Raw genomic sequence first — 24,837 nt, 5'->3', positions numbered from 1 at the left:
TGGGGAGTGTCTGATCACCACAACCACTCACAAGGATCATTCCTCACTTTGAGCTGTGTATCATTCATTTATTTTGCCTTTTATTATATTTGTTTGTGTCTATATTATTTCCTTAAGAAGGGGCTGTTTGTATTCGCCTTGTCACCTAGCACATTACAAACAGCAAGTCATTATTTGTTGTAATTATAAAAAGCTCTAAATAAAATCTCAAGAGGATATTAAAAAATCTTGATGCATTTGGAAACTTTTTGGAATAAGACTCTTGAAGAAGAGCATCATTAAACATGTAATTTTAAGTGATTTTTTAAAAATAATAGTATTATTTGGGTTTGGTTGTTTAAATTACTGCACCTTATTTGCTTATAGCCTTCAGGTAGCACTAGAAGTCACCTGAAAAAAATGGAAACAAATTACCATATAATATTGTTATTCCTCAACATGATGTATAAGAAAGGTTTTTCTCTACATGTAATAGAATTAAGTTAATGGACATAAGTATTTAATATCTCTTTTTCTAGCAGAGTTTACTATTTGCTAAGAAGTATGGCAAGCTGGTGGTGAAGAATCAGACAAATCTGGATTTGAATCCAAGCTTCACCACTTATTTATTACCTGTGACTTTGGGCAAGTTACTTAACCTGACTCCCAGTTTCCTTTTCTCAAAAAGAAAGTCATTGTGATAATTACAGAAAATGTACTTAAAGTGCTTAATAAAATGATTTTTACTTAGGAGATGTTCAAATAATTATAGCTGTTATCATTTCTAAATTGTCATTATTAGGTATTGTGGATAAAGTCCTTGCCTCTAATTTTAACAATTTTAGTAGGAGAGATAATATTTACCTAACTTAAGGTGATAAACAGATGACTATGAGAGCACAAGAAGGTAAGAATGAGTTCTTTCAACAGGAAAAAAGGGGAGGTATTCTATAAATGACATTTCACATAGCCTTAGAAGGATGATCTAAAATTATTCCAAGGAAAAAGAAAGCTTGTATAACAGTTTGTTCCTATACAATGGATAAGACAGAGCACTGAATTAATTTTTATAAGATGTGTTTGAGTTCATTATATATTTTGTATAGATTTATTGGCATTAAGTAATAGTCATTAGAAGAACAATTGGATTATTGTGATAGCATCATAACTGATGTCCTGTGTACAGTCCGCCCCCTCCCCCCTCCAGTTCTTCCTTTCTTCTGTTACTACAGTAGGCATGTCTGATCGGGTCATTTTTGGCCTAAAATCCTTTGCCTTCCTAACATTAATAGTCATGAAGTTCAGATATTCTGGAGAGTATAAGACCTTTCAATATTTAATTTCTAACCACTTTTCCAGCTCCTTTAGTGCTTTTTTCCTGAAAATCCCTCTGTATCTTGCTCTTTGCTTTGTCTGGAGCAAGGCAGTAGTGACCTTCTTAACTGAAATGAAGTCCTGATTGTTAGTTGGCTTCTTTTCTATTTACTTGCAGTTTTCCTTCATGCAGCCACAAAACTTTGTATGTATCACTATTAACGTTTATCTTATAATTATTTATGAATATGTATTCATTCATTTAAAAGCACTTATTAGGCATTATTCTGTGCTAGATGTTGTTTGACTTTTTCCCCTCCCCCCACTCACCCCTGGACTTTGACAGCTTGCCCTCTTTTTTTTTTTGTATCTTCAACCTCTAGTGTAATGTCTTGAGTAGTAGGCATACCATCAATATTATTGATGTTCCTTTTGTGTTTCATCAGAAACAAAGTTGTTAATGGTACTGAATTGAGATTATTAAGAAAATATGGTCAAAGGGAGTTTTTTCCCCTCTAGTCTTATTGAGGTATAATTTATAAACAATGAAATTAACTTATGTTTAGAGAATAGCTTAATGAGTTTTGATAATTATGTACAGTCATATAACCAGGTGGTGAATTTTTAAAACCTAGACTTTAACATATGTTTTTACTATGTTGTTTTTAAAATCGTAACCTTTTTTCTCTTCTCTTAGATTTATTTCTATATTGTTATTAACTTTATGCAGATCTAATAGGAAAAAGGAGAATTTTTTTCCTTATTTGTGAGCTATAGACTATAATACAAGAATAATAAAGGATGGAATTTGTGTAACATACAAATAAAGAGGCACTATAAGTTTTTTTTGTAGATTGGAAACTCTAAATTAAAACTGGATTCGGACAACTAGAATTTTAAAATTACCAACATTTTAATAAGTTACAAGTTGTAGACAGAATGGAAGCCATCAAAGACCCTAAAATGTAATTTTTTTTCTCTTCTCAAACCAAAATTGTCTGAGGAAAAAGAAAAAATAACTTTTAAAAGTAACTTTTAAATCTCATTTAAAAAATAACTTATTTTGGTTCACATTCTTTGAGCATCAGATAAAATCTTGGATTTATTCTTCTGAAGAAACAGTTATGTGCACAAATTTTTGCATATAATTTCAGTGTTTCCTAACTCCCAATGTTCTCTTCTTAAAAAAAAAACCTACTTTATATTTTTGTGATGTTGTCTTATATTTATAAGATATTCATATAAATGTCTTATATTTAATAGTAGTTATCCCCAAATTGAAGAAATGACTTAGAAGTCTTCTGAGGACATTTTCTGGGGATTATAGCAAGTCACAGTGTTTCTTTTCCCATACAGTACATGCTGTACTGATGATGGTTACCTTGTATCTGAGAGTTACCATTGACCTGGTGTGTTGGCTACTTTGAGTCTTTCAGTGCAAACTAGGGCTACCGCTGCTCAATCTTTAGCTTGCATAAGAATTACTGGAAAAACTTGTTAAAACAGGTTCTGGTAGGCCCCACTGCCAGAGATTAATTCAGTTAGGTTTGTTGGGGGCGGGGGGGCACAAGAATTTGCATTTCTAAATAAGCTCCTAGGCGATGCTGATGTTACTAGTCTATGACTCCACTTTGAATAGTACTGTGCTAAAGCTAATCCTGGGTTTCTAATACAGGAAAGCTTTCTTTACCAGATTTAAAAGGGTATATGAAAGCTATTATCATTGGCTACAAAATTTGGTTAGAGGTTCTCTGTTTTGTGTTTAGGGGGAGCATTATTTTAGCTCAAGAGTTCTGCTTTAGTTTGTTTTTTATAGAACTTCTACTAGTAATTGCAAAGAACTCTTTAAATGTTTGATTTTACAAATGGTAAACAGTGGCAATTAGCTGAAGTACTATTTACTTCACAGATCATTTGGATTTTACTCCCCCTCCCCTGATATAGGCATGTTAAAATTGGAAAATGATTTTTAAAAAATGATGATTGATAATGATTCATGTTATTTGCAAGAATTTGTCTTCAACTGTTCCTTAACAGAGGAAAAAAACTAGTTTGAGGTACTTTACTTTTTAAAAAGAATTTTAAGTATTTCCTTTTTTTATGTAATGGTAAGGTACTGATCTTATAAGAATATACTTAGAGAAATATGTGTCATTAGAAAATAAAAGGATAAAGTGGAATTTAGAATAAAACATTGAATTAAACAGGGATGGCAAGCATTATTTTATTATTTATATCATGATCTTTTATGTAAAACTAGAAACTTTAAGTACAAACTTGATAATAAAGCTATAAATTAATAAGACTGTATAATAAAATTAATAATATCTGTTTTGTCTCTCCAGCTTTCATAGTAACCGTCCAAGTAAAAGGTTTTGTATTTTTAAGAAGCATTCAGAAGATCTCAGGTAACTAGCTGATCTTTTTAAAATCTTTATATTGAAAAATTATTTAACTTAAATTGTGTATATATGACATCTTTATTGAGATATAGTTCATATACCATTTAATTCATTCCTTTAAATTGTACAGTTCATAGTTTTTGGTGTATTTACAGAATTGTGCAGCCGTCACCACAGTTAATTTTAGTACATTGTCATCACTCCAAAAAGAAACTCTTGTACCCATTAACGGTCATCCCCATTTCCTCCCAACTCCTCCCATCCCTAAGCAACCACTAATCTAATTTTTGTTTGTATAGATTTATGTATTGTGGACATTTCGTATAAACAGAATGATGCAATATGTGATCCTTTGTGACTGGCTTCTTCCACTTAGTGTATTTTCAAGATTCGTCCATGTTGTAGCATGTCAGTACTTCATTTTTTATTGCTGAATAATATCCCATTGTATAGATCTACCATAGTTTGTTTATCTGTTAAGGTTATTTTAATTTTGAAGCCATTATGAATATTGCTGCTATAAGCATTTGTATACAAGTTTTTGTCTGGACTTGTCTTTTCATTTCTCTTTTGTACGTGTGTAAGGATTAGAATTTCTGAGTTATATGGTAACTCTATGTTGAGCCTTTGAAGACCTGCCAAACTGTTTTACAAAGTACCTCCACTACATTCCGACAAACAGTGTGTGAGGGTTTCAGTTTCTTTACATCTTTGCCAACACTTGTTATTATCTGGTTTTTTTTTTAAGATTTTATTTATTGATTTGAGAGAGAGAGATAGCAAGAGTGGGGTTGGGTACAGAGGGAGAGAGAGAGACGCGGACTCCTCACTGAGCAGGGAGCCTGATGCGGGGCTCAATCCCAGGACCCTGGGATCATGACCTGAGCCGAAGGCAGATGCTTAACTGACTGAGCCACCCAAGCGCCCCTATCTATTTTTGATCACAGCCATCCTAATGGGTATGGAGTGGTATCTAATTGTGGTTTGTTCTAATTTTTTAAAAACCTGATGTTAGGAAGACCAATCTAAATGATTGCTGCTGGATGTTAGAGAGTTCTATTCATTATATCCTTAGACTAGAGGTATGATTAGCCTATATTCTCTTGCTAAATGTGTTTCAGTGGTGACAAGTGGTACCAAGATGATATCTTTATGCATTTATATTGTAAAGTGAGAACAAAAATAAGGCCTCCAACGATATTTGAATATTAAAAAGATATCTAAGATACCTAGTAAAATGACTAACACTTTTTTTAGTTTTGAAGTACATTTCTCAAACCACTGGAATTCTTGAAATTGTTAGGTAGCTTAGTAATTCTTATTTTTCCTTTATCAAAGAGAAGTATACAACTTGCTTACTGTTTACTGTGCAGAAAGAACTATTGATGAATATTTCTAAAGACATTGATAATTAACTTTGGTTGTACCACATGCTTAACTCAGAATCAACTGAGCACCATTTTTTCTTAATATTCTTCGGAATTTTTTGGACTCTGTTGTTCTTTATTTTGTTCACATTGCCATTGCTACTTGAAATAATCAGTGTCTTTGCTGTCCTCAGCTAATATATAGAGATAAGGTTAGCCAGTACTTGTTTTGGTGCTTTGAGTTAGTGGAAAAGGTGGAATAAGGGATGATACTATGTTTCAGGGCCTTTGTACTTATTAGTCCCTGTGACTAGTCTTGTTCCCCAGATTTCTGTATGTATTCCTTTATCTACTTTGGGCTGCTACTCTGATCAGAGTGAGCCTTTCCTTGACCACTTGATTTTACCTTGTATCTTCTCCCCTGTGCTTCACCCCAGCACTTCCTATCTCCTTTTTATTCTACATTTTTATCCAGATTATCTTTCATCATCTAACATACTGTGTCCTTTTTAAAATTTTCTGTGTCCTCTCGCTAGAATATGTGTAGTTTGGATTTTTGTCTCTGCCAGGCATTGACTAGTGCCTGACACATGGTAGGCACTCAGTAAATATTGTTGAATAAGTTAATGTATATGTTGAAAATTATTTATATGAACAGTAGGTCCCACCTATGCTATAGCTCATAGGGATCAGTAGCTCACAGGGAGAGAAAATTTTGATTTAGTTTTAAAAATATAGTAGTATAAATTCTAAAACATTTACTGAATTCAAGGAAATGGATTAAGATTAGATTAGATGTTGCCTTTACTGAAAATTTTTATAGGAATAAAAAAGGGTTTTTTTTCAAAAGATGAGATTTTGGTTTGATTTTTACCTTACTGTTGTCAGTCTCAGTTATGTGTGTGTTTTTTTAAATGAACTATATGATTTTAAAGATCTGGAATACTTTTCTTTCAACTGGAATAGGTCTGAAATAAAAAACTGGTCAATTTCTGTGAATGGACATAGCATACTTACGATTGTAGAACAATAATTTTTGTGATTACTCTTTTGTCTGAATGGAATATTCATTCTTTGGTTATTTATTATACATCTGTCAGGTACATAATATAGCAGGTCTTATGAAGACGACAGTGATGAATAGGTCTTGGAATCAACCATCAGGGAATGTATAGTTTATTGGGTGGGAGATAAGGGGTGAATGTATAAAACTATAATAAAGCAAGGAGGACCTTTAGTAAGCTCAATAGGGTCTTTTTTCCAAAGGGGAGGGTGATAACTTGGAATGATCTGCATAGGTGTTAGATATACTTGGCTTTAAAGAATGAGCATTGTTTATACTGATAAAAGATGCACAGAGGCATTTGAGTTAAAAGAAATAGCGTGAATAAAGGTGCAGAAATGAAAAAGTACAAGGCATACAGAGGGAATGGCTAGTAGTAAATGGATGGAGCATGAAGTTTAGATAATAGTAATAAGATTGAAGTCTGGAGCAGTAGTTTTAAGCTTAGAGCTAAATTGTGAAAGTGTTGAAAATAAGGTTAAGGAGTTTGGACTTAATTTGGAGAGCATTAGAGAACCTTTGATATTTTATATAGAATCAAGTGATACTGAATGAAGGTTCAATAGTAAGGTAAGTTATAGATGCATGAATCCTACAGATTAGGACTATTGTGGTAGTTATGAACAATTCAGTAGGGCCTAAGTTAAAATGATGAGGCAGTATTACATCATGTTTAAGAATATGGGCTCTGTCTGGAATCGAAGTGCTCAGTTTCAAATCTAGTCCTGACCTTTATCAGCTCTGTGTTTTTGGTAGTTTACTAAGCAAACTTTGTTTTTAAAGATTTTATTTATTTGACAGACAGAGAGCACAAGTAGGCAGAGAGGCAGGCAGAGGGAGAGGGAGAAGCAGGCTCTCTGCTGAGCATGGAGCCCGATGCAGGGCTCAATCCCAGGACCCCAGGATCATGACCTGAGCTGAAGGCAGCCGCTTAACCAACTGAGCCACCCAGGTGCCCCTTACTAAGCAAACTTTATAAAAAGGTGATAAATTATAGCAACTACCTTTTTAGGTCATTAAAATATTTATGTGTTTATTTATTAAAGATTTATCTATTTGAGAGAGAGAATAAGAATGGGGGGAGGGGCAGAGGGAGAAAATCCCCAGGCAGACTCGCCACTGAGTACAGACCCCACGCAGGGCTCCATCCCACAACCCATGAGATCATGACCCAGCCAAAACCAAGAGCTAGACACTCAACCAGCTGAGCCACCCAGTTGCCCCAAGTTGTTAAAATATTTAGATAAAATGATATGTCTAAAATTGTTAGACTGGCACAGTATAAGTACTCAATAAATAATATTATAATCTTGCCATACTGAATATTTTAAGGAAGAGACAGATAACTGTAGTTTGAGCTTTACTATTGGAGGAAACATCATAAGAAAGATCAGTCATGGGGTGCCTGGGTGGCTCAGTTGTTAAGCGTCTGTCTTCGGCTCAGGTCATGATCCCAGGGTCCTGGGATCGAGCCCCACGTTGGGCTCCATGCTCGGCGGGAGGCCTGCTTCTCCCTCTCCCACTCCCCCTGCTTGTGTTCCTGTTCTCGCTGTCTCTCTCTCTCTGTCAAATAAATAAAATCTTAAAAAAAAAAAAAAAAGAAAGAAAGATCAGTCAGGAGAAGTTGATTTGGGGAAGAAGTACATGATTTTAGTTTAATGAAGGTCAGTTTTGATGTGCTAATGTGACGTCTAGGTGTAGATACAGAGCACACTGTTAGACTAGAACTTCAGGGGAGAAGTCAGTCTAAAGTATGTTACTTGTTTGTATTTTGTATATTGGCAAAACTTAAAATTTTAAAGTATGTGATGAACTTCAAAACCGCATTTATGCTTTGTTAATAAGTTGACAGTAACAATGATCACATTACATGATCTATTTTTTTTTCACCTAAGCAAAAATCACTTATAAGGAGGATTTCAAAGAATCTCATGGAGGAAGAGGTGCAACCAGAACAAATAAGGGAAACAAAGCCATCAGTTACTACCATGGCTTCTCTTTAGTCTGACCTGCTGAAGCAGGATGATCTTGTCTTTATTATTTTCTCTGGACCTGGGTTCCATTTTCCTTCCTTAGTGCAGACAAGCTTTCTCTATTGGTGACTTGAATATACTAGTCCCAGTCTCCCACAACTTCCCAGATCAAGAAATTTGATTATAAATCCCAGTTTTACAAATCCTTGTTTAGTGAAGGCATGATGAGTTAGGCATTCCATCCCTGGTGCAAGTAACTATGACTAGTGGAATAGTAATTTAGCTACTACTTACCATTGAGACTACTTTTGGTTTCTGCAAGGGCAGTTTATTAATAGAGAAGACTATATAATTAGTTATTAAAGTTAAGCTTTTAAGTTTAACTTAAAAATACTCCATTTAGAAATCTAGTACATTTTAGTAATCACTTTCAAGAGGACTTTTAATTAATGTTTGATAAAGTTCACTTAAGTTGAATAAATTTTTTAAACAGTCACATTTAGGGCGCCTGGGTGGCTCAGTTGGTTGGACAACTGCCTTCGGCTCAGGTCATGATCCTGGAGTCCCTGGATCGAGTCCCGCATCGGGCTCCCTGCTCGGCAGGGAGTCTGCTTCTCCCTCTGACCCTCCCCCCTCTCATGTGCTCTCTCTCTCATTCTCTCTCAAATAAATAAATAAATAATCTTTAAAAAAAAATAAACAGTCACATTTACAATTCAAGTTCCTTAAATACCTTAACATCATTTATACATTTAATATATTTGATTTTCTTTTAAACAGCATTTTGTATGCTTGACTCATAAGATCCAAAGTGCTTAATCTAGTAAATATAATAAGTTAAACATAGAGTGGTTTTCTAAGTTCTCTGAATATTTCCATATTTTTGCAGGGCTAATAATATTTTTAAATACCTTTCAACAAAAAATCAAAAGTTTAAACAATTTAAATTAGAATCTGAAGGCCAGTGTTACATCCTGTATGCCAATTATGTTTAAATATTTTCAAATAGCAAATGCTACACAGTCTGATCCAGTGAGTATAAAAACTATTCCTGAATTCAACAAAAAGTATTGACAGCTTTGGGAATTGTTTCCAAACATTTTTTAAAATTTATAATCATTACAGATTTCATTTAGGAACTGCAGCACTCAGTGGAGTTTTGTTAAGGAACAAGTAATTTAGGTCCCAGATAGTGGACCAGTTCACTGTGCTCATATGCTAAGGACCAAGCTTTGGACATCTGTAGTGAATTAACTACTTTAGTTAATTCAGTGTTAAATGAGAATAATGCCAACCTTGGATAGTTTTGGTGAGAATTAAACTAAAAATATATGGAAAACCTTTAACACATGGTACACAATTGATGGCAGCTACAACATCATCTCTTTTTAAAGCCTTAACGTTTCTCTTCTAATTTTTTCATCACCTAAATAAAACACTAGATTATAAGCTCTGTTAGAGCACAGACTATATTTTTTGGTGATCATTATAATCACAATGCGCTATAATAGTACAGTGTATATAAAGACAGCCTCAGTAAACATATATTGAGTGAATTAATACTATATCCTTGCTTTGCAGATGAACAGAGGCACAGATAGATTGTGACTTGTTAAAATAACACAAGTTGTTAGTGAGGCCAAGGCTGGGCTGTAGGTCTCCTGTCACCTAGTTTTTAGCATGAGTAGTAAAAGTTTATAAAACAAAAATACTTTCTGTAAATAAATGGTAGCATAATTTGAATATGGCTATTCCATTTTCCAGACAATCATTTCAGTTATATCAAGTTTTATAACAAAAACAGGAGTGACAGTTATGACATAAAAAACAAATTATAGAAAAATAATCATTGAACTTATGTATGGATTTTTATAAAAGATGAAAACCTTTTCTTTTATACTATTTGCTTTTTTTTTTTATAGGGGCATTACTCTAGTGTGCCTTAATTGTGATTTCATAGCTGATGTTTCTGGCTTAGATAATATGGCCACACACTTAAGTCAACATGAAACTCATACTTGTCAAGTTGTAATAGAGAAAGGTACGTATATATAATTGTATTACTTTGGATTTTTGGTATTTATTCCAGTATTTTTGGTCAGCCACAATATGGGCTCTTTACTAAATCGTTATTCTCACTCATCATATTTCATGTGCTGTTTTAAATATAAAACTTTTCTTCTAATTTCAGTTTCTGTTTGTATCCCAACTTCTGAACATCTTTCTGAGTAAGTTTAATTTTTACTTCAGTGCATTTTACTTTGATGGATTTTAGCAGTATTGCATTTTAAAATGTATCATTAAAAGAAATGAAAAATATTAAAGTTTTTTGTTTTTTTTTTAAAGCTGCTTGTTGAAATAGGTTCCTGCTCTTTGGAGCTCGTGACCTGGTGCAAGACAAGTTGGAATTTCCTAAGTTCAAAGTTCTGAGATGTTTTCTTACACAAAGGCAGTTAAGCAGCCAAGTTCATGACACTAGCTCTCATTATTCAGCAATTTTCAGCTTCAAATGGGACTAGATTCTTATTCCACCTTATCTTTGTGTCAGGTTGACATATCTTAACATGTGTTTTGGTTTTTTTTTTCCAGTTGGCTCTCTCCAAAAATAACTTTTGTTGCTATGGTCATTTCTTACTTTGCTAAAATAATTTGTGTTTTTCTCTGCTGTACTTGACTTCAGAATAATACATTCCAAATGATATGGCTGTTTGTCTTTTTGTGTTTTGTCTGCTTTCGTAATTTCTTATAAGTCTTAAGTTTTTAGGCCAGATGATTGTCTTTTTCCTCATCCGTTGTCTGTCATTGTGCTATTTTTCTTATTTTTCAGATGCAGAGGCAGCCCAGAGATTTCAAAAAATGTCCAGGGTACACCTGGACAGTGTCCCCCTTCGATGGACACAACTGATGCCTGTTCTCTCTTTTCAAGGAATGTGAATAATTTGACTGTGGGACCTGCTGTAGGTTGTGGTCTCAAGAAATCAGATTTTGGGGAGACTCCCTTCCTTCATGGCTGGCCTCCCGTCAGGCTGATGATGATTTAGCCAGAGATGGTCTCAGGGCCCACCAAATTGAGCACACCTTCCCACTGGGGGCTTTGGCTCTTGATCTTAAGCTTGTGGGTCGCTTGTGGCCAAGAAAACCCCATCAGATCAGTGCTTCAACATCCAAGTTGAAGTATAGTCATTTTGGCTGCTGCCTTTTAATCTTCATCTAGCATGAATGCAGTCCAAGGAATACAAAAGCTCTCTGGTTGTTAGGAAACCATGGTTATTTTCATGTCCTTGGAACAACAGGTCTCTAAAATTATGTTCCAAATTGCAGTTATTTTTCTATCATTTAAAATATATTACCCAGTACTAACTTTCTAGTTTTTTAGGAATACCAATTCTCAGATTTTTGAATTTTAAAAAATTTAATTTTGAACTTGGTTTTATGTTCTCCAAATTTACTGATGTCTATTTTATGATGTCTATTTTTATATTCTTTTCTTTAAAACTGTTGTTTAGTGTTTGCTTTGTTTTGTTAAGAACTCCAAGAGATTCTCTGGAATTCTCTACGGATTCCCTTATAGCTGCCTATTTATAGCTTTTTATTTTGGCTGTTGTTCAGACCATTTGACATTATTATATCCTCTGTCTTACTTTGGGATTATTATGATCAATATTATCTTAATAATTGTGGGTTTTAAAGTGTAAAGAATTGGCAAAACCTCTTCTTGCAGACCTTAAACAAGTTTTAAAGTCACATATTTGTACATCTAATATATAATATCCACTTAAGCATTAACGTAGTCTCTTTGGGTAAAGGTAACATTAAAAATTATGGGGACCAATAATGTAGTTGTTTATATTTTTATATATATATATATACATACATACATATATATCTCCTCATACATATGTATATTTTAAGAATTTGACACTTGTTTATTTTAGTTACATTAAATATAGATCTACTAAACAGTTTTGATGCTATTAATTTCTTTTAATAAAAAATTGTATTGTTTAAGTGCCTCAGGAATTATTTACTAATAAAGAATTCATATGAAAGCTCTAGATTTATCATATAAATAGGAGGATTGCTTTAATTGTTTTATGGAGGCCTTTTTATTATTTGGCCTACAAACTGAAAGCTATATCTACTTAATGCACCGTACATTGTTTTCCTCCAGGACAATTGAAAGGTCACTATACTATACCAATTTCTTGAATCTTAAAGACAAGCAAAATGCCTTTTGTAATCTTACCTGCTGTGAGGATAGGCAGGCTCTGAAAGTATGACTCAATTATGTTTTTTACTCTAAAATCAGAACTTCTTTAATTTTACTTAGAAAAGAAACTTAACACCAATTTAGATGACTGCATGTTATGTAATGTGCTCCTTGCAAATAATAATCAAAAAAGTTCAATCCACTAGTGTTAAATTTCCCAACTAATTAGTACTGTAAATGAATGATTTTCCAAAAGCTCCCAAAGTGGCTTGTTTCTTAGCAAGTGGACCTGGTGATATACTAGTCTTTATTTCCTTATTTCTAGGATGTTTTGTCATTCACCTTCTTTCTACCCAATTTTAAAAATATTTTAAAATTTTGCCCAGAAGCAACAACTTCTTTCCATTTGTAACAGAAGTTTCTTTTTCATTTATAAATTCTTGCTCTACCTTGGTTAAAGCTCTAAACTACATTCTTGATATCACAGTGTAGGAGTACTGCTTTGTGTTCCTTCCTAGGACTCTATCTTATGGTATTATCAAGTTCATTTTCTTAAAATTTAAAGTCTTAAGTTCTATCACATATAACTTCCTTTTTAAAAAGTTGGTATAAATAAAACACTTAAGGCAATTGGTACAAAATTTGCTTATTATACGCAGTTGGTTGAATTTTAATTTGGTGCTGACGAGTTACCATCAAGTTTATTCACTTGATCAGAAATTGTCATTTCATGCACGTGTGTTTTTGGTTACCACCAAATAAAAAGTGAAATTTAGTTTGAATCCATCGCCATTCTTAGAAAAAATGATTCCTAAACTATAGAGACTTAGGATTCTTGCCATATTTTTGTCACATTTTGGCAAAACACCTTGCTGCTTTGGGCCTCATTTATTTCTTCAGTGATTTCTCAAACATCTACTTTGTGCCAATCTCTGCCCTTCTCGAGCTCATGTTTTATTTAGTGCTGAAAGACAGGCAATAAAAAGTAAATAAAATATGCAGTATGTTAGACTGTGGTCAATACTGTAGAGTAACATAAAGTAGGGAAGGGGGATAAAGAGTACATGGTAGGAGTTGGTGGTCAGAGAAGGCCTCACTGAGACATGACATCTGAGTAAAGACCTGAAGGAAGGACTGCAAGGAGACTGGGTTGGCCACAAGTGAGTGAGCAAGAGAGAATAGTAGGAGATGGGGCCTGCAAGGTAATGTGGGCCATGTATGAATTTGGCTTTTACTCTGAGATAAGAAGCCATTCATTAGAGGATTTTTGAATAGTGGAGTCTTGTATATCTGAGTAAAAACTACGATCAACAAAAAACCTTAAATAGAGAAGAGTGTTTATATTACTCTAGTCCCTGTCTTGAGAATAAACTACAGAAGACCAAGGGCAAAATCAGGGAGATTAGTTGGGGGGCTCTTGTAATAATCTGGTGGGAGATGGCAGTGGATTAGGCTAAGCACCTGGCAGTGTGGGTGATAGAGGTTTGATTTTGGATATATTTTGAATTTGTTGATAGTTTGAATGTGAAATAGAGAAAATGTTGAGGGTGACATCATAGTTATTAATCTAAGCAAATGGGAAGATGGCATTGATACTAATTGATATGGGGAAGACTAGGAAGAACAAATTTGGAAGGGAAGATGAAGACTTTGGCTTGGAGCATGTTTTAGTTTGAGATGCCTGTTAGACATCCAAATGGAGATGTCATAGTCATTCACTTATGTGAAGTGAGGGGAGTGTTCTAGGCTGTAAATATCACTGAACATTTTTAAATGTCATGGGAATGAATACAAGTAACACCAGAGAAATGTGAATAAAATTGGTATATCACTCTCAATATCTTGGTTATGATTTTGTACTATAATTTTGTAAGATGTTATCATTGGGAGAAACTGGACAAAAGGTGCATGGAGTCTCTATTATTTCTTACAACTACATGTGAATATAAAATTGTCTCAAAACAAAAGTTAAATTAAAAAAAGTCGTGGAACTGTATGAGATTACCAAGGGACACAGTAGAGATAGAGAGAAGGTAAGGTCCACAGATTGAGCTCTGGGGAATCTGACAATAGAGGGTTAGGGAGATGAAAAGGTATTGGCGGAGGAAACTAAGAGGGAGTGGCCAGTGATATAAAAGGAAAACCGGGGGAGTGGTGGTTTCCTTTTTGTAAAATATGAGTGCAGACATGTTGTAGAGTTCTGGGATTCTTTATTCAATATTGGTCATACATACATGTTAAAATTTGTTCTTAGGAGATGAGTACAGAGTGCCACATATCCTTATCTCTGGTAGCAGAAACTTTTGACCGTAAGAAAACCAAATGTCAACATTACTCCCAGCACCTTTAACTCCCTACATGTACTCTCATAAAAGTAATTCTCTTATATTTTTACAAAAGAAAGTAACTACGTCATTGTTTCCCAAACTGAATGGAACTAGTGTGTCCGTAATTCATAAACTGGGGGGAAAGTTTCCGTGGTCAAATAAGTTTAGGAAATGCAAGTTAAAATTAAATAGATTCTTTAATATAGGATCTTTCCTGCTAGATGTGGGCTGTATCAACTAGTATGTTTATTTGACCCTGGAGTTTTTTTTCCTTCAATACTTACTAACTTTTTGACATTAATTTTCATACAATAAGTATGTAGAATGCTGATCTAGAGGGATCATTCTTTGGATTCTCTGAATTGGGGAATAAAAAGTAGTTTTGTAAGGTGTTAAAGAAGATGGACTCCTAGACATTTCATTCACGTTTATGAATCTTTGTAAGGTAGAGTTTATAACTGGTTGCTAGCAATGTACATATCTTTTTAGAAATTACAGAAATAAAATTATATCCTCTATTTATAAAATCTAAGAAATACATAACAAGGACAGAACAGTTATTAGCTTATTCTGCCTCTGAATATAGCAGCAAGGGGCTTTTTTTGTTTTTTGGTTTTTTTTTTTGGAGGGTATGGTTACCTTTCATGATTTCACACTAAGATGTTTAAGAATGTCTCATTTATTTGTAGCTTCTCTTTGTTACTCCTTATGCTTAGTTCATCAATATACCCACTTACTTTTCTTGAGACTATTACTTTTTCCAGTCTTTTATTATCTGTTCAGGAGTTTCTTACATTGTAAAGTTTTCCTTCTTGCTTAAAGGAGTAAGGGAAACAATGACCTAGTTACTTTCTTTTGTAAAAATATAAGAGAATTACTTCTATGGGAGTTAAAGGTGCTGGGAGTAATGCTGACATTTGGTTTTCTTACTTCTGCTTGATACTAAGATTAGGAGTTTTTATACCCAGCTCTACATTAAGCCCTCTCAGTGCTGAAGGGACAGTGGTTGAATAGCACAGGCTCTACAGTTGATTGCTTAGTGTGGGGCTCCTACCCTGCTGTTTCCTAGGCTGTATGTGACCTTGGGTAGGTTACCAGATGTCTGTGCCCCATTCCTCATTTGTAAAACACAGTTAACAACAATACTTGCTCATAAAGTGTTAGGGAATTAAATGAGTATATGCGTATAGTACTTAGAAAGTAGTTGGCACATAGGAAGTGCTATACACATGTAAAGTTATCATTGTTACTACTGTTACGTTACTACTCTTCATGGTTTTATTTCTGCCTGCATTTTATTCATCTTCATTAGAATAACCTCAATTTTTAATCTGAGCTTCCAATACCATTTCACAGATCACTTGTGTTAACTTTCTTTTTCTAGCCCAGTGTGTGTGTGTGCGTGTGTGTGTGTGTGTGTGTGTGTTTTGGAGTTACTGTTGAAGCAAACATAAGTAATACCATTAGATTTTTGGTATCTAAAGCTTACCAAACTTCTACTGTTAGAGAATGTCTATGAATCCTCCTAGGTTCACTTTAGTCACAGCTGTCTTTTCCCCCTAATTATACTGCCTCATACTGACTACACTATGGCTCTTCTCATATTTTCTGTCCACATCTCTGATTTTGAGATCCTTCTGCAGCCTCACTTTAGTCATTTTGGTATTTGACTACCTGAGTTTACTCTCCTCTGCAAACTTGGAGAAGCTACTGTGACGTCTCCTTTTCTGCGTCATTTCTTGAAATATAGGAACCTACTGTTTTTAATCCTCCACACTGAAAAAAATCTGTCTCCCTACCACTCTGAAGTGTGGTGTCGTGAAAGTAGTGCTGCTTTGAAATAAGGCAGTCCTAGGTTTAAATCCTAGCTGGGTGTCTAACCAGCTTGTTGAGCCTCAGCTTCCTCATCAGTGAGAGGTCTCATCATAATAAGTCCTTGCAGGGTGGTTGTAAGAAATAGAGACTGAGGATGGTTAAACCATTAACAAATAATTGAAGTTCTTTAGTTAAATATTTAATTAAAATTCCTTAGCACCGGCTTGCCAAAAAGTACTTAATAAACGCATGTTGTTGCCGTGGCTGCTCCAGCTATTGCTGCCGGTGCGACTACTGCTGTCACGGCTCTTCCCGTTACTGCCCCCGCTGTCGCTGCCACTGCTGCTGTTCGTACCGCAGTTCCTGCTACCGCTGATGGCAGAAGACCCTGGCAATGGCCTGTCCGTGGCAGCTTCTCGTCAGGGAGAGTTTTAGTGCAACCCAGCTGCACCGTGGCTGTTGGTAATTTGGGCTTACAGTTCCCAGGTGGCGCAGTGCATTCCTGCAGACTGCCGCGCGGACGGCTCTTCACTGCAGTGCTTCAGTCGCATGCGTTGGGTATAATTCTCCAGCGTCAGATCGAGTGTAGTTCTGACTCTTCTGGTCTGGGGACTATGAAACAGCACCCTTGTTGGAAACTAGTGCATAATGCTCTCTGCTGAGAGGAAAACATTCCTCTGAGCTTATAGAATCCCCTTTTTAGGAGGAAAACATTCCTTTGAGCTTGTAGAATCCCCTTTTTAAAGAAAACTTTTAAAATTATTGCCAGGCATTCATTTCCTGGCTACTTAGTCAATATTACGAGGTTTGTGGAAATGTGTAATGGGGCCAGTTAGCAGTAGTAAAGTGGCTGTTCCTTTTGTAGACCTTTGAAATGATTTAAAAATTTGCTTTTCTCAGATGTTAGATCATAATTCAATCATGGAATTGTACTTTCCTATTTGTTTCACCCTTATTTCTATTTTCTTCTTCCTCTATCTTCTCCAGTACATCTATCTGGGTATATTAATTGTAACACAGAAGTAAAATTTTAGGTTTTGCAAGGTTAATTTTCTTTTCCTTTTTCTTTTTAAAAAAATTTATTTAAATTTTAGGGCGCCTGGCTGGCTCAGTTGGTTAAGCGACTGCCTTCGGCTGAGGTCATGATCCTGGAGTCCCTGGATCGAGTCCCGCATCGGGCTCCCTGCTCGGCAGGGAGTCTGCTTCTCCCTCTGACCCTCCCCCCTCTCATGTGCTCTCTCTCTCATTCTCTCTCTCTCAAATAAATAAATAAAATCTTAAAAACAAATAAATAAAATAAATAAATAAATTTTAGTTCACGTACAGTGCAATATTGGTTTCAGGAGTAGAATTGTGTGATTCATCACTTACATGCAACACCCAGTACTCATCACAAGTGCCCTCTTTAATATCCATCACCCATCTCGCCCATCCCCCCCCACCTCCCTTTATCAACCCTCTGTTCTCTGCTGTTAAGAGTCTCTTATGGTTTGTTTCCCTCTCTCTTTTCCTCCCTTCCCATTTGTTCACTTGATTTCTTTCTTACATTCCACATATGAGTGAATTCATATGGTATTTGTCTTTGCCTGACTCATTCACTTAGCATAATACACTAGCTCCATCCACATCATTGCAAATGGCAAGATTATATTCTTTTTGATGGCTGAGCAATATTCCATTGTATATATGTCCATCTTCTTTATCCATTCATCAGCTGATGGACATTTGGGCTCTCTTCATAATTTGACTATTATTGATAATGCTGCTATAAACATTAGGGTGCATGTGCCCTTCAAATCTGTATTTTTGTATCCTCTGGGTAAATACCTGGTAGTACAATTGCTGGATGGTAGGGTAGTTCTATTTTTAACTTTTTGGGGAACCTCCATACTGTTATCCAGAGTGGCTGTACCAGCTTGCATTCCCACCAACAGTGTAAAAGGGTTCCCCTTTCTCTGCATTCTCGCCAACACCTATTGTTTCTTGTGTTGTTAACTTTAGCCATTCTGACAGGTGTGAGGTGATAGCTCATCTTGGTTTTGATTTATACTTCCCTGATGATGAATGATGTTGAGCATCTCTTCGTGTGTCTTTTGGCCATCTGGATGTCTATTTGTTTCCTATTTGTTTCACCCTTATTTCTATTTTCTTCTTCTGTTCATGCCTTCTGCTCACTTCTTAATTGGATTATTTGCTTATATGGGTGTTGAGTTTGATAAGTTCCTTATAAATTTTGGATACTAACCTTTTATCAGATATGTCCTTTACAAATATCTTCGCCCATTTTATAGGCTGCTTTTTAGTTTTGTTGTTTCCTTCACTGTGCAGAAAGTTTTTTATTTTGGGGAAGTCCCAATAGTTCATTTTTGCTTGCCACTGGCGACATGTCTAGTAAGTTGCTACAGCCGGGGTCAAAGAGGTTGCTGCCTGTGTTCTCCTCTAGGATTTTTATGGTTTTCTGTCTCACATGTAGGTCTTTCATCCATTTTGAATTTATTTTTGTGTATGGTGTAACAAAGTGGTCCAATTTCATTCTTCTGCATGTTGCTGCCAGTTTTCCCAACACCATTTGTTGAAGAAACTTTTTTCCAGTGGATATTCTTCCCTGCTTTGTTGGAGATGAATTGACCATATAGTTGTGGATCCATTTCTGAGTTTTCTCTTCTGTTCCATTGATCTATGTGTCTGTTTTTGTGCCAGTACCATACTCTCTTGATGACTACAGCTTTCTTTGTAATATAGCTTGAAATCTGGAATTGTGATACCGCCAGCTTTGGTTTTCTTTTTCAAGATTGGTTTAGCTGTTCGGGGTCTTTTGTGGTTCCATACAAATTTTAGGATTGTTCTAGCTCTCTGAAAATTGCTATCAGTATTTTGATAGGAATTGCATTCAAAGTATAGATTGCTTTGGATAGTATAGACATTGTAACAATGTTTGTTTTTCCAATCCATGAGCATGGAAGGTTTTTCCATTTCTTTGTGTCCTCTTCAACTTCTTTCATCAGTGTTTTATAGTTTTCTGAGTACAGATCTTTTACCTCTTTAGTTAGGTTTATTCCTAGGTATCTTATTGTTTTTGGTGCAATTGCAAATGCAATTTCTTTTTCTGCTTTGTTATTGGTGTATAGAAATGCAGCATTTTTGTACGGTGATTTTATATCCTGAGACTTTGCTGAATTCATGTATTGAATCAAGTTCTAGCAATTTTTTGGTGGAATCTTTCAGGTTTTCTATATTGAGTATCATGTTGTCTACAAATAGTGAAATTTTGATTTCTTCCTTGCCAATTTGGATGCCTTCTATTTCTTTTTGCCTGATTGTTGAGGCTGAGACTTCCGGTACTATGTTAAATAGTAATGGTGAAAGTGGACACCCTTGTCTTGTTCCTGTCTGTAAGGGAAAGGCTTTCAGTTTTTCCCCATTGAAGATGATATTAGCTGTGGGTCTTTCATATATGGCCTTTATGATGTTGTGGTATGTTCCATCTGTCCCTATGCAAGGTTAATTTTCTTGACAGAAAGTTCAGGTTAGAAAGATATTTCCCTCTAACGTATCTTGAAAGTATGAGTCCATGGTTAATCCATAAAGTCTCAAACTTGGAAAACTGGGCTACTAAACCAGTTGTCTCTTTTATTGATTGAATCAAATGTCCCAAAAGCCACAATTTGAAGTGATTTTAAAAGTTGATCTAGTTCTCTCACTTAGCTCCAAGTTTGCTCTAAGCAAAGTACAATGGAAGGGCACTGCCTGAAGTCAAAATATCAGTTCAAGACTCCTCTCTCTTACTAACTTTATGTTCAAATTACTTCAGTTTCTTCATTTGTGAAATGAAATTAAAAATAATCTTGGGACACCTGGGTGGCTGTCAGTTAAGCTTCTGACTCTTGATTTTGGCTCAGGTGATGGTCTCAGGGTCATGAGATCGAGCTCCATATCAGGCTCCGCACTGGGCATGGAGCCTGCTTAAGATTCCTTCTCTCCCTCTGCCTCTTCCCCACTTACTTGCATGCGTGCCTGCGCTCTCTAATAATCTTTACACTATTGTTTAGAAGATTTTAAAAATGTAGAATATTTTACAAATAAAAATGTTTGTTATATTTTGTTAAATACCCTTAATTTAAAGAATACTAGGAAGAAATGGAAACAAAACTGACTTTCCTTGAAACTGAGTTCTTCTGTCTTATTTCAGAATGGCTACTGGGTTTTATACTTAGCACCAGTTGTAACTGCATGGCTCTTTAATAGTATAATGTAAATAACCCTTCCATATATCCCTTGACCCGGAACATTGATTCCTTGCCCTTTGTGTGCAAGACTCTGTATCAAGTGCTGGAAATGGAAATATGAATAAGACATGGTTCATGTCATCAGAGTAATTACAGAATAAGGCAGGCAGAATTGTAGACACTGAATCCACATCTTCACAGGGCCACACAGTACACTGATTTCACAATGAGTTAAACTACTAATACCATGTATATATTACATTATGTGATTTTTGTGAAATGCTATACCAGTAGAGAATCTGGACTTGTTCCCTAAGAGAAATATCACTATTATACCACTCTAAACTATACCAGTAAGTCATTAATTATCTTTCATAAATGCAAGGAGTAAGTAACCTCTTTCAGAAGTAGAATGGCAACATTTTTAATACGTTTTATGTTTAAGAATACTATTTCTCTTTAAAAATGTTTACTTCCGGGGCGCCTGGGGGGCTCAGTCGTTAAGTGTCTGCCTTTGGCTCAGGTCATAATCCCGGGTCCTGGGATCAAGCCCCGCATCGGGCTCCCTGCTCTGCGGAAAGCCTGCTTCTCCTTCTCCCACTCCCTCTGCTTGTGTTCCCTCTCTCGCTGTGTCAGAGAGAGCTCTGTCAAATAAATAAAATCTTAAAAATAAATAAATAAATAAATAAATAAATAAATAAATAAATAAATAAATAATGTTTACTTCCATTGAATACTATGATCATTGAAGAATATGTCAGAAGTCATTCCATTATTTCCCTGTGAAATTCTGAAATTATTTGAAGGAATTATTCATTCTGGACATAATCTAAGTTGGAGAGTCTTAAGTATTCAAAATGGTCAATGTCTTCATTTCATATATTTGATTTAACAGGAAAAAAAGAAAATATCTGTGAGATATGCAGAATTTATTTGGGGCTTGTTTCCTTCTCTAAACTAAAAAAAAATCTTATTTGGGTATAGTTGACACACAATGTTGCATTAGTTTCAGGTGTACAACATGTGGTGATTCAACTTCTCTGCATAGTATGCTTTGCTCACCACAACTGCAGCTACCCTCTGTCACCAGACAACACTACTGCAATATCATTGGCTGTATTCTCCGTGCTGTGCCTTTTATTACCATGACTTATTCCTTCCATAACTGGAAGCCTGGATCTTCACTCCCCTTCACCCATTTTGTGCATTCCCCATCCCATACCCCTCTGGCAACTGTTAGTTTGTTCTCTGTATAGGTCTGATTCTGCTTTTTGCTGGTTGGTTCATTTGTTTTTTAGATTCCACATATGAGTGAAATCATACAGTATTTGTCTTTCTCTGACTTATTTCACTTAGCATAATGCCTTTTAGGTCCATCCATGTTGTCACAGATGGCAAAATTTCATCCTTCTTTATGGCTGTGTAGTATTCTATTGTTTATATATTTGTGTATATATGTACAAGTTTTATATATATATATATACATATATATGTATATATGTAAAACCTCATTATCCATTCTATATTGGTGGATACTTGGTTTGCTTCCATATCTTGGCTGTTGTAAATTATGCCCAATGAACATAGGGATACATATATCTTTTCAATAATGTTTTTGTTTGGGTAAATAGCCAGTAGTGAAATTATTGGATCATGTGGTAATTCTCTTTTTAATACTTTGAGGAACCTCCATACTGTTTTCCACAGTGACTGTAACAATTTATATTCCCACCAACAGTGCACAAGGGTCCCTTTTTTTCTGCACATCAATACTTATTCTTTCTTCTCTTTTTGGTTTTAGCCATTATGACAGGTGTTAAGGTGATATCTCTTGTGGTTTTGGTTTGTGTTGCCCTGATGAGGAATGATATTGAACATCTTTTTATGTGACTGCCATCTGTATGTCGGCTTTGGAAAAATGTCTGTTCAGGTCCTTTGCCCATTTTTTAATTGGATTATTTTGTTCGTGTTGAGTTGTGTAAGTTATTTATATATTTTGAATATTAACCTTTTGCCAGATACATCATTTGTAAATATTTTCTCCGATTCAGTAGGTTGCCTTTTTTGTTATTGTTGGTAGTTTCCTTCACTTCGCTTTTTATTTTAATAGAGCCCCAATTGTTTATTTTTGCTTTTATTTCCCTTGCCAAAGGAGACCTATCCAGAAAAATATTGCAACAGCCAATGTCAGAGAAATTACTGCTTGTGTCCTTTTAAGGGTTTTATATGGTTTGGGATCTCACAGGTCTTTTTTTTTTTTTTTAATTTTATAGGTAGAATTTAGTGATTCATCGGTTGCATATAATACCTAGTGCTCTTTACATCAAGTGCCCTCCTTAATGCCCATCACCCCTCAGTTTGTTTCCTTGAGTTTCAGCATCTCTTATGGTTTGCCTCCCTCTCACTTTTCATCTTATTTTATTTTTCCTTCACAGGTCTTTAATCCATTTTGAATTTATTTTTCTGTATAGTGTAAGAAAGTGGTCCAGTTTCATTCTTTTGCATGTAGCTGTCCAGTTTTCCCAGCACTATTTATTGAAGAGACTGTCTTTTCCCCATTGTATATTCTTGTCTCCTCTGTCATAGATTAATTGTCCTTATAAGCATGGGTTTGTTTCTAGGCTGAATTTTCTGATCCATTGATTTATGTGTCTTTTTTTTGTGCCAATACCAATAGCATTTTGGTTACTAGAGCTTTGTAATATATCTTGCAGTCTGGAATTGTGATTACCTCCAGCTTTGTTCTTTCTCAAGATAGCTTTGGCTCTTCATTCAGGGTCTTTTGTGGTTCCCTTTTCTAAACTTTTGAAATGTAACTGGGATTGGAGATAATGAGAGATCCTGCCCTTGGATTTCTCTCATCCTACCACAGACATTAATCAAACCAGATCTTGAGCAATTCTAAAATAGTTTTTCCTTTTCAAAGTGGATACAATGTATTTGTCCCTGGTATATATTGCAAGACAGTAGGTAGGAGCTGTGTGTCAAAATATGGTGGTTTCTGGCAGTTTGGACTTCTGTCTCTGATATTTGTTAAGCAGAGAATGATGGGAGACAGTGAAATGGAAAGACAAATGAAACTTCAGCGTAGTCCTTCATTTAGGGCACACCGTACCAACTTCTGACAGGGATTCTAAGGTTACTACCATTTTTTCAGTCTTCTGGTCCTTATAGTAATTGCTTGTATGTTATAAATTAAATATCTAGGGCTAATTCAGCATTGCCAATAAAATAACAAAATAGAGCCCTAGTCTGGCATCAAAATCTTCTGCCTCCACTGATGGTCTTATTTTTTTCTGCTTCACATTTTCACACACAAATATTTTGTTTCTCTTGATTCCTTGTCTCTAATTAGTTCTTCTGTCTATCTAGAATGATTTTTTTACCCCATCTTGCCTAACTTTAGATCATACCTAGGCGTTCAGAAATGGGTAATTTTGTATGAGAGCAAATAGGGCTGGTCCTAACAGGAGTGGACCAGCAATCAAAATTAATGTCTAATGGATTGTGTTTGGGGGTTGGGGGAAGTATTGCAGGAAGATCTCAAAATATGGAAGATATTTAAGTTGTAATAGGCTTAAGAGCGTGTGTGGTACACTCTCAAGTATTCTGGACAGTAACGTTGATTCCCAACTCTACCCAGGCCAGTAATAATAACTAACATTTTTTGAGCACATGTAATTTGCCAGACACCCTTCTGTTTTGTATTTATTCATTCATTTAATTCTCACAAACTAATGAGATACACGCTGTTATTGTCCCAAATTATGGATATTAAGTCAACTGAGGTACAGATAAGTAATTCGCTCATGATCCCATAGCTCTCAGGTGGGGAGCCTCAATTTCAATTATAGCCATCTGTTGTCAGAAAGTAAACTAATACAAACTGTACTCTATTGTTTCCTGGTTGTACTTGTGGTTACTAATGTACTTCCTGCCTTGTTATGATTGGCTGAGGAACTAGATGGGACTGAGCTTCAGTGTGTGTTCACAGGAGGGTAGGCAGCAACTGACACACCTGTAGCATTGGGACCAGAATCTAGCTTCCCAAACTTAGAACAATAGCTCTATGATGTATGGGCAATAGGACATTTTCAGCAAACAATGGCATGGATTGGTCTATTAGTAAGATTAATTTGGCAGTGATACTCAGCATGTTTG

The 24,837-nt window shown here is 35.3% G+C and overlaps 1 protein-coding gene across 11 annotated transcripts in view; it reads left to right on the top strand.

Annotated features, from left to right (window-relative positions):
* Positions 1–24,837, top strand: part of ZNF280D (zinc finger protein 280D) — a 305,303-nt gene that overhangs the window by 249,990 nt on the left and 30,476 nt on the right. For 10 of the 11 annotated variants that reach the window (XM_034993555.1, XM_034993557.1, XM_034993556.1 and 7 more), the window contains 3 exons: positions 3,639–3,701; positions 10,021–10,139; positions 10,290–10,326. In XM_034993555.1, the coding sequence (XP_034849446.1) occupies positions 3,639–3,701; positions 10,021–10,139; positions 10,290–10,326 (219 nt within the window). Of the gene's footprint in view, positions 1–3,638; positions 3,702–10,020; positions 10,140–10,289; positions 10,327–10,925; positions 14,609–24,837 lie in introns of those variants that run through there. The other variant, XM_034993560.1, reaches the window with a different exon arrangement.

The sequence above is a fragment of the Mirounga leonina genome, unplaced genomic scaffold, assembly GCF_011800145.1.
Source record: "Mirounga leonina isolate KUSES-001 unplaced genomic scaffold, KU_Mleo_1.0 Mir_91, whole genome shotgun sequence".
NCBI lineage: Eukaryota > Metazoa > Chordata > Mammalia > Carnivora > Phocidae > Mirounga > Mirounga leonina.
The sequence above is the reverse complement of the archived record's forward strand: the minus strand, read 5'-3'. Positions and strand labels throughout refer to the sequence as shown.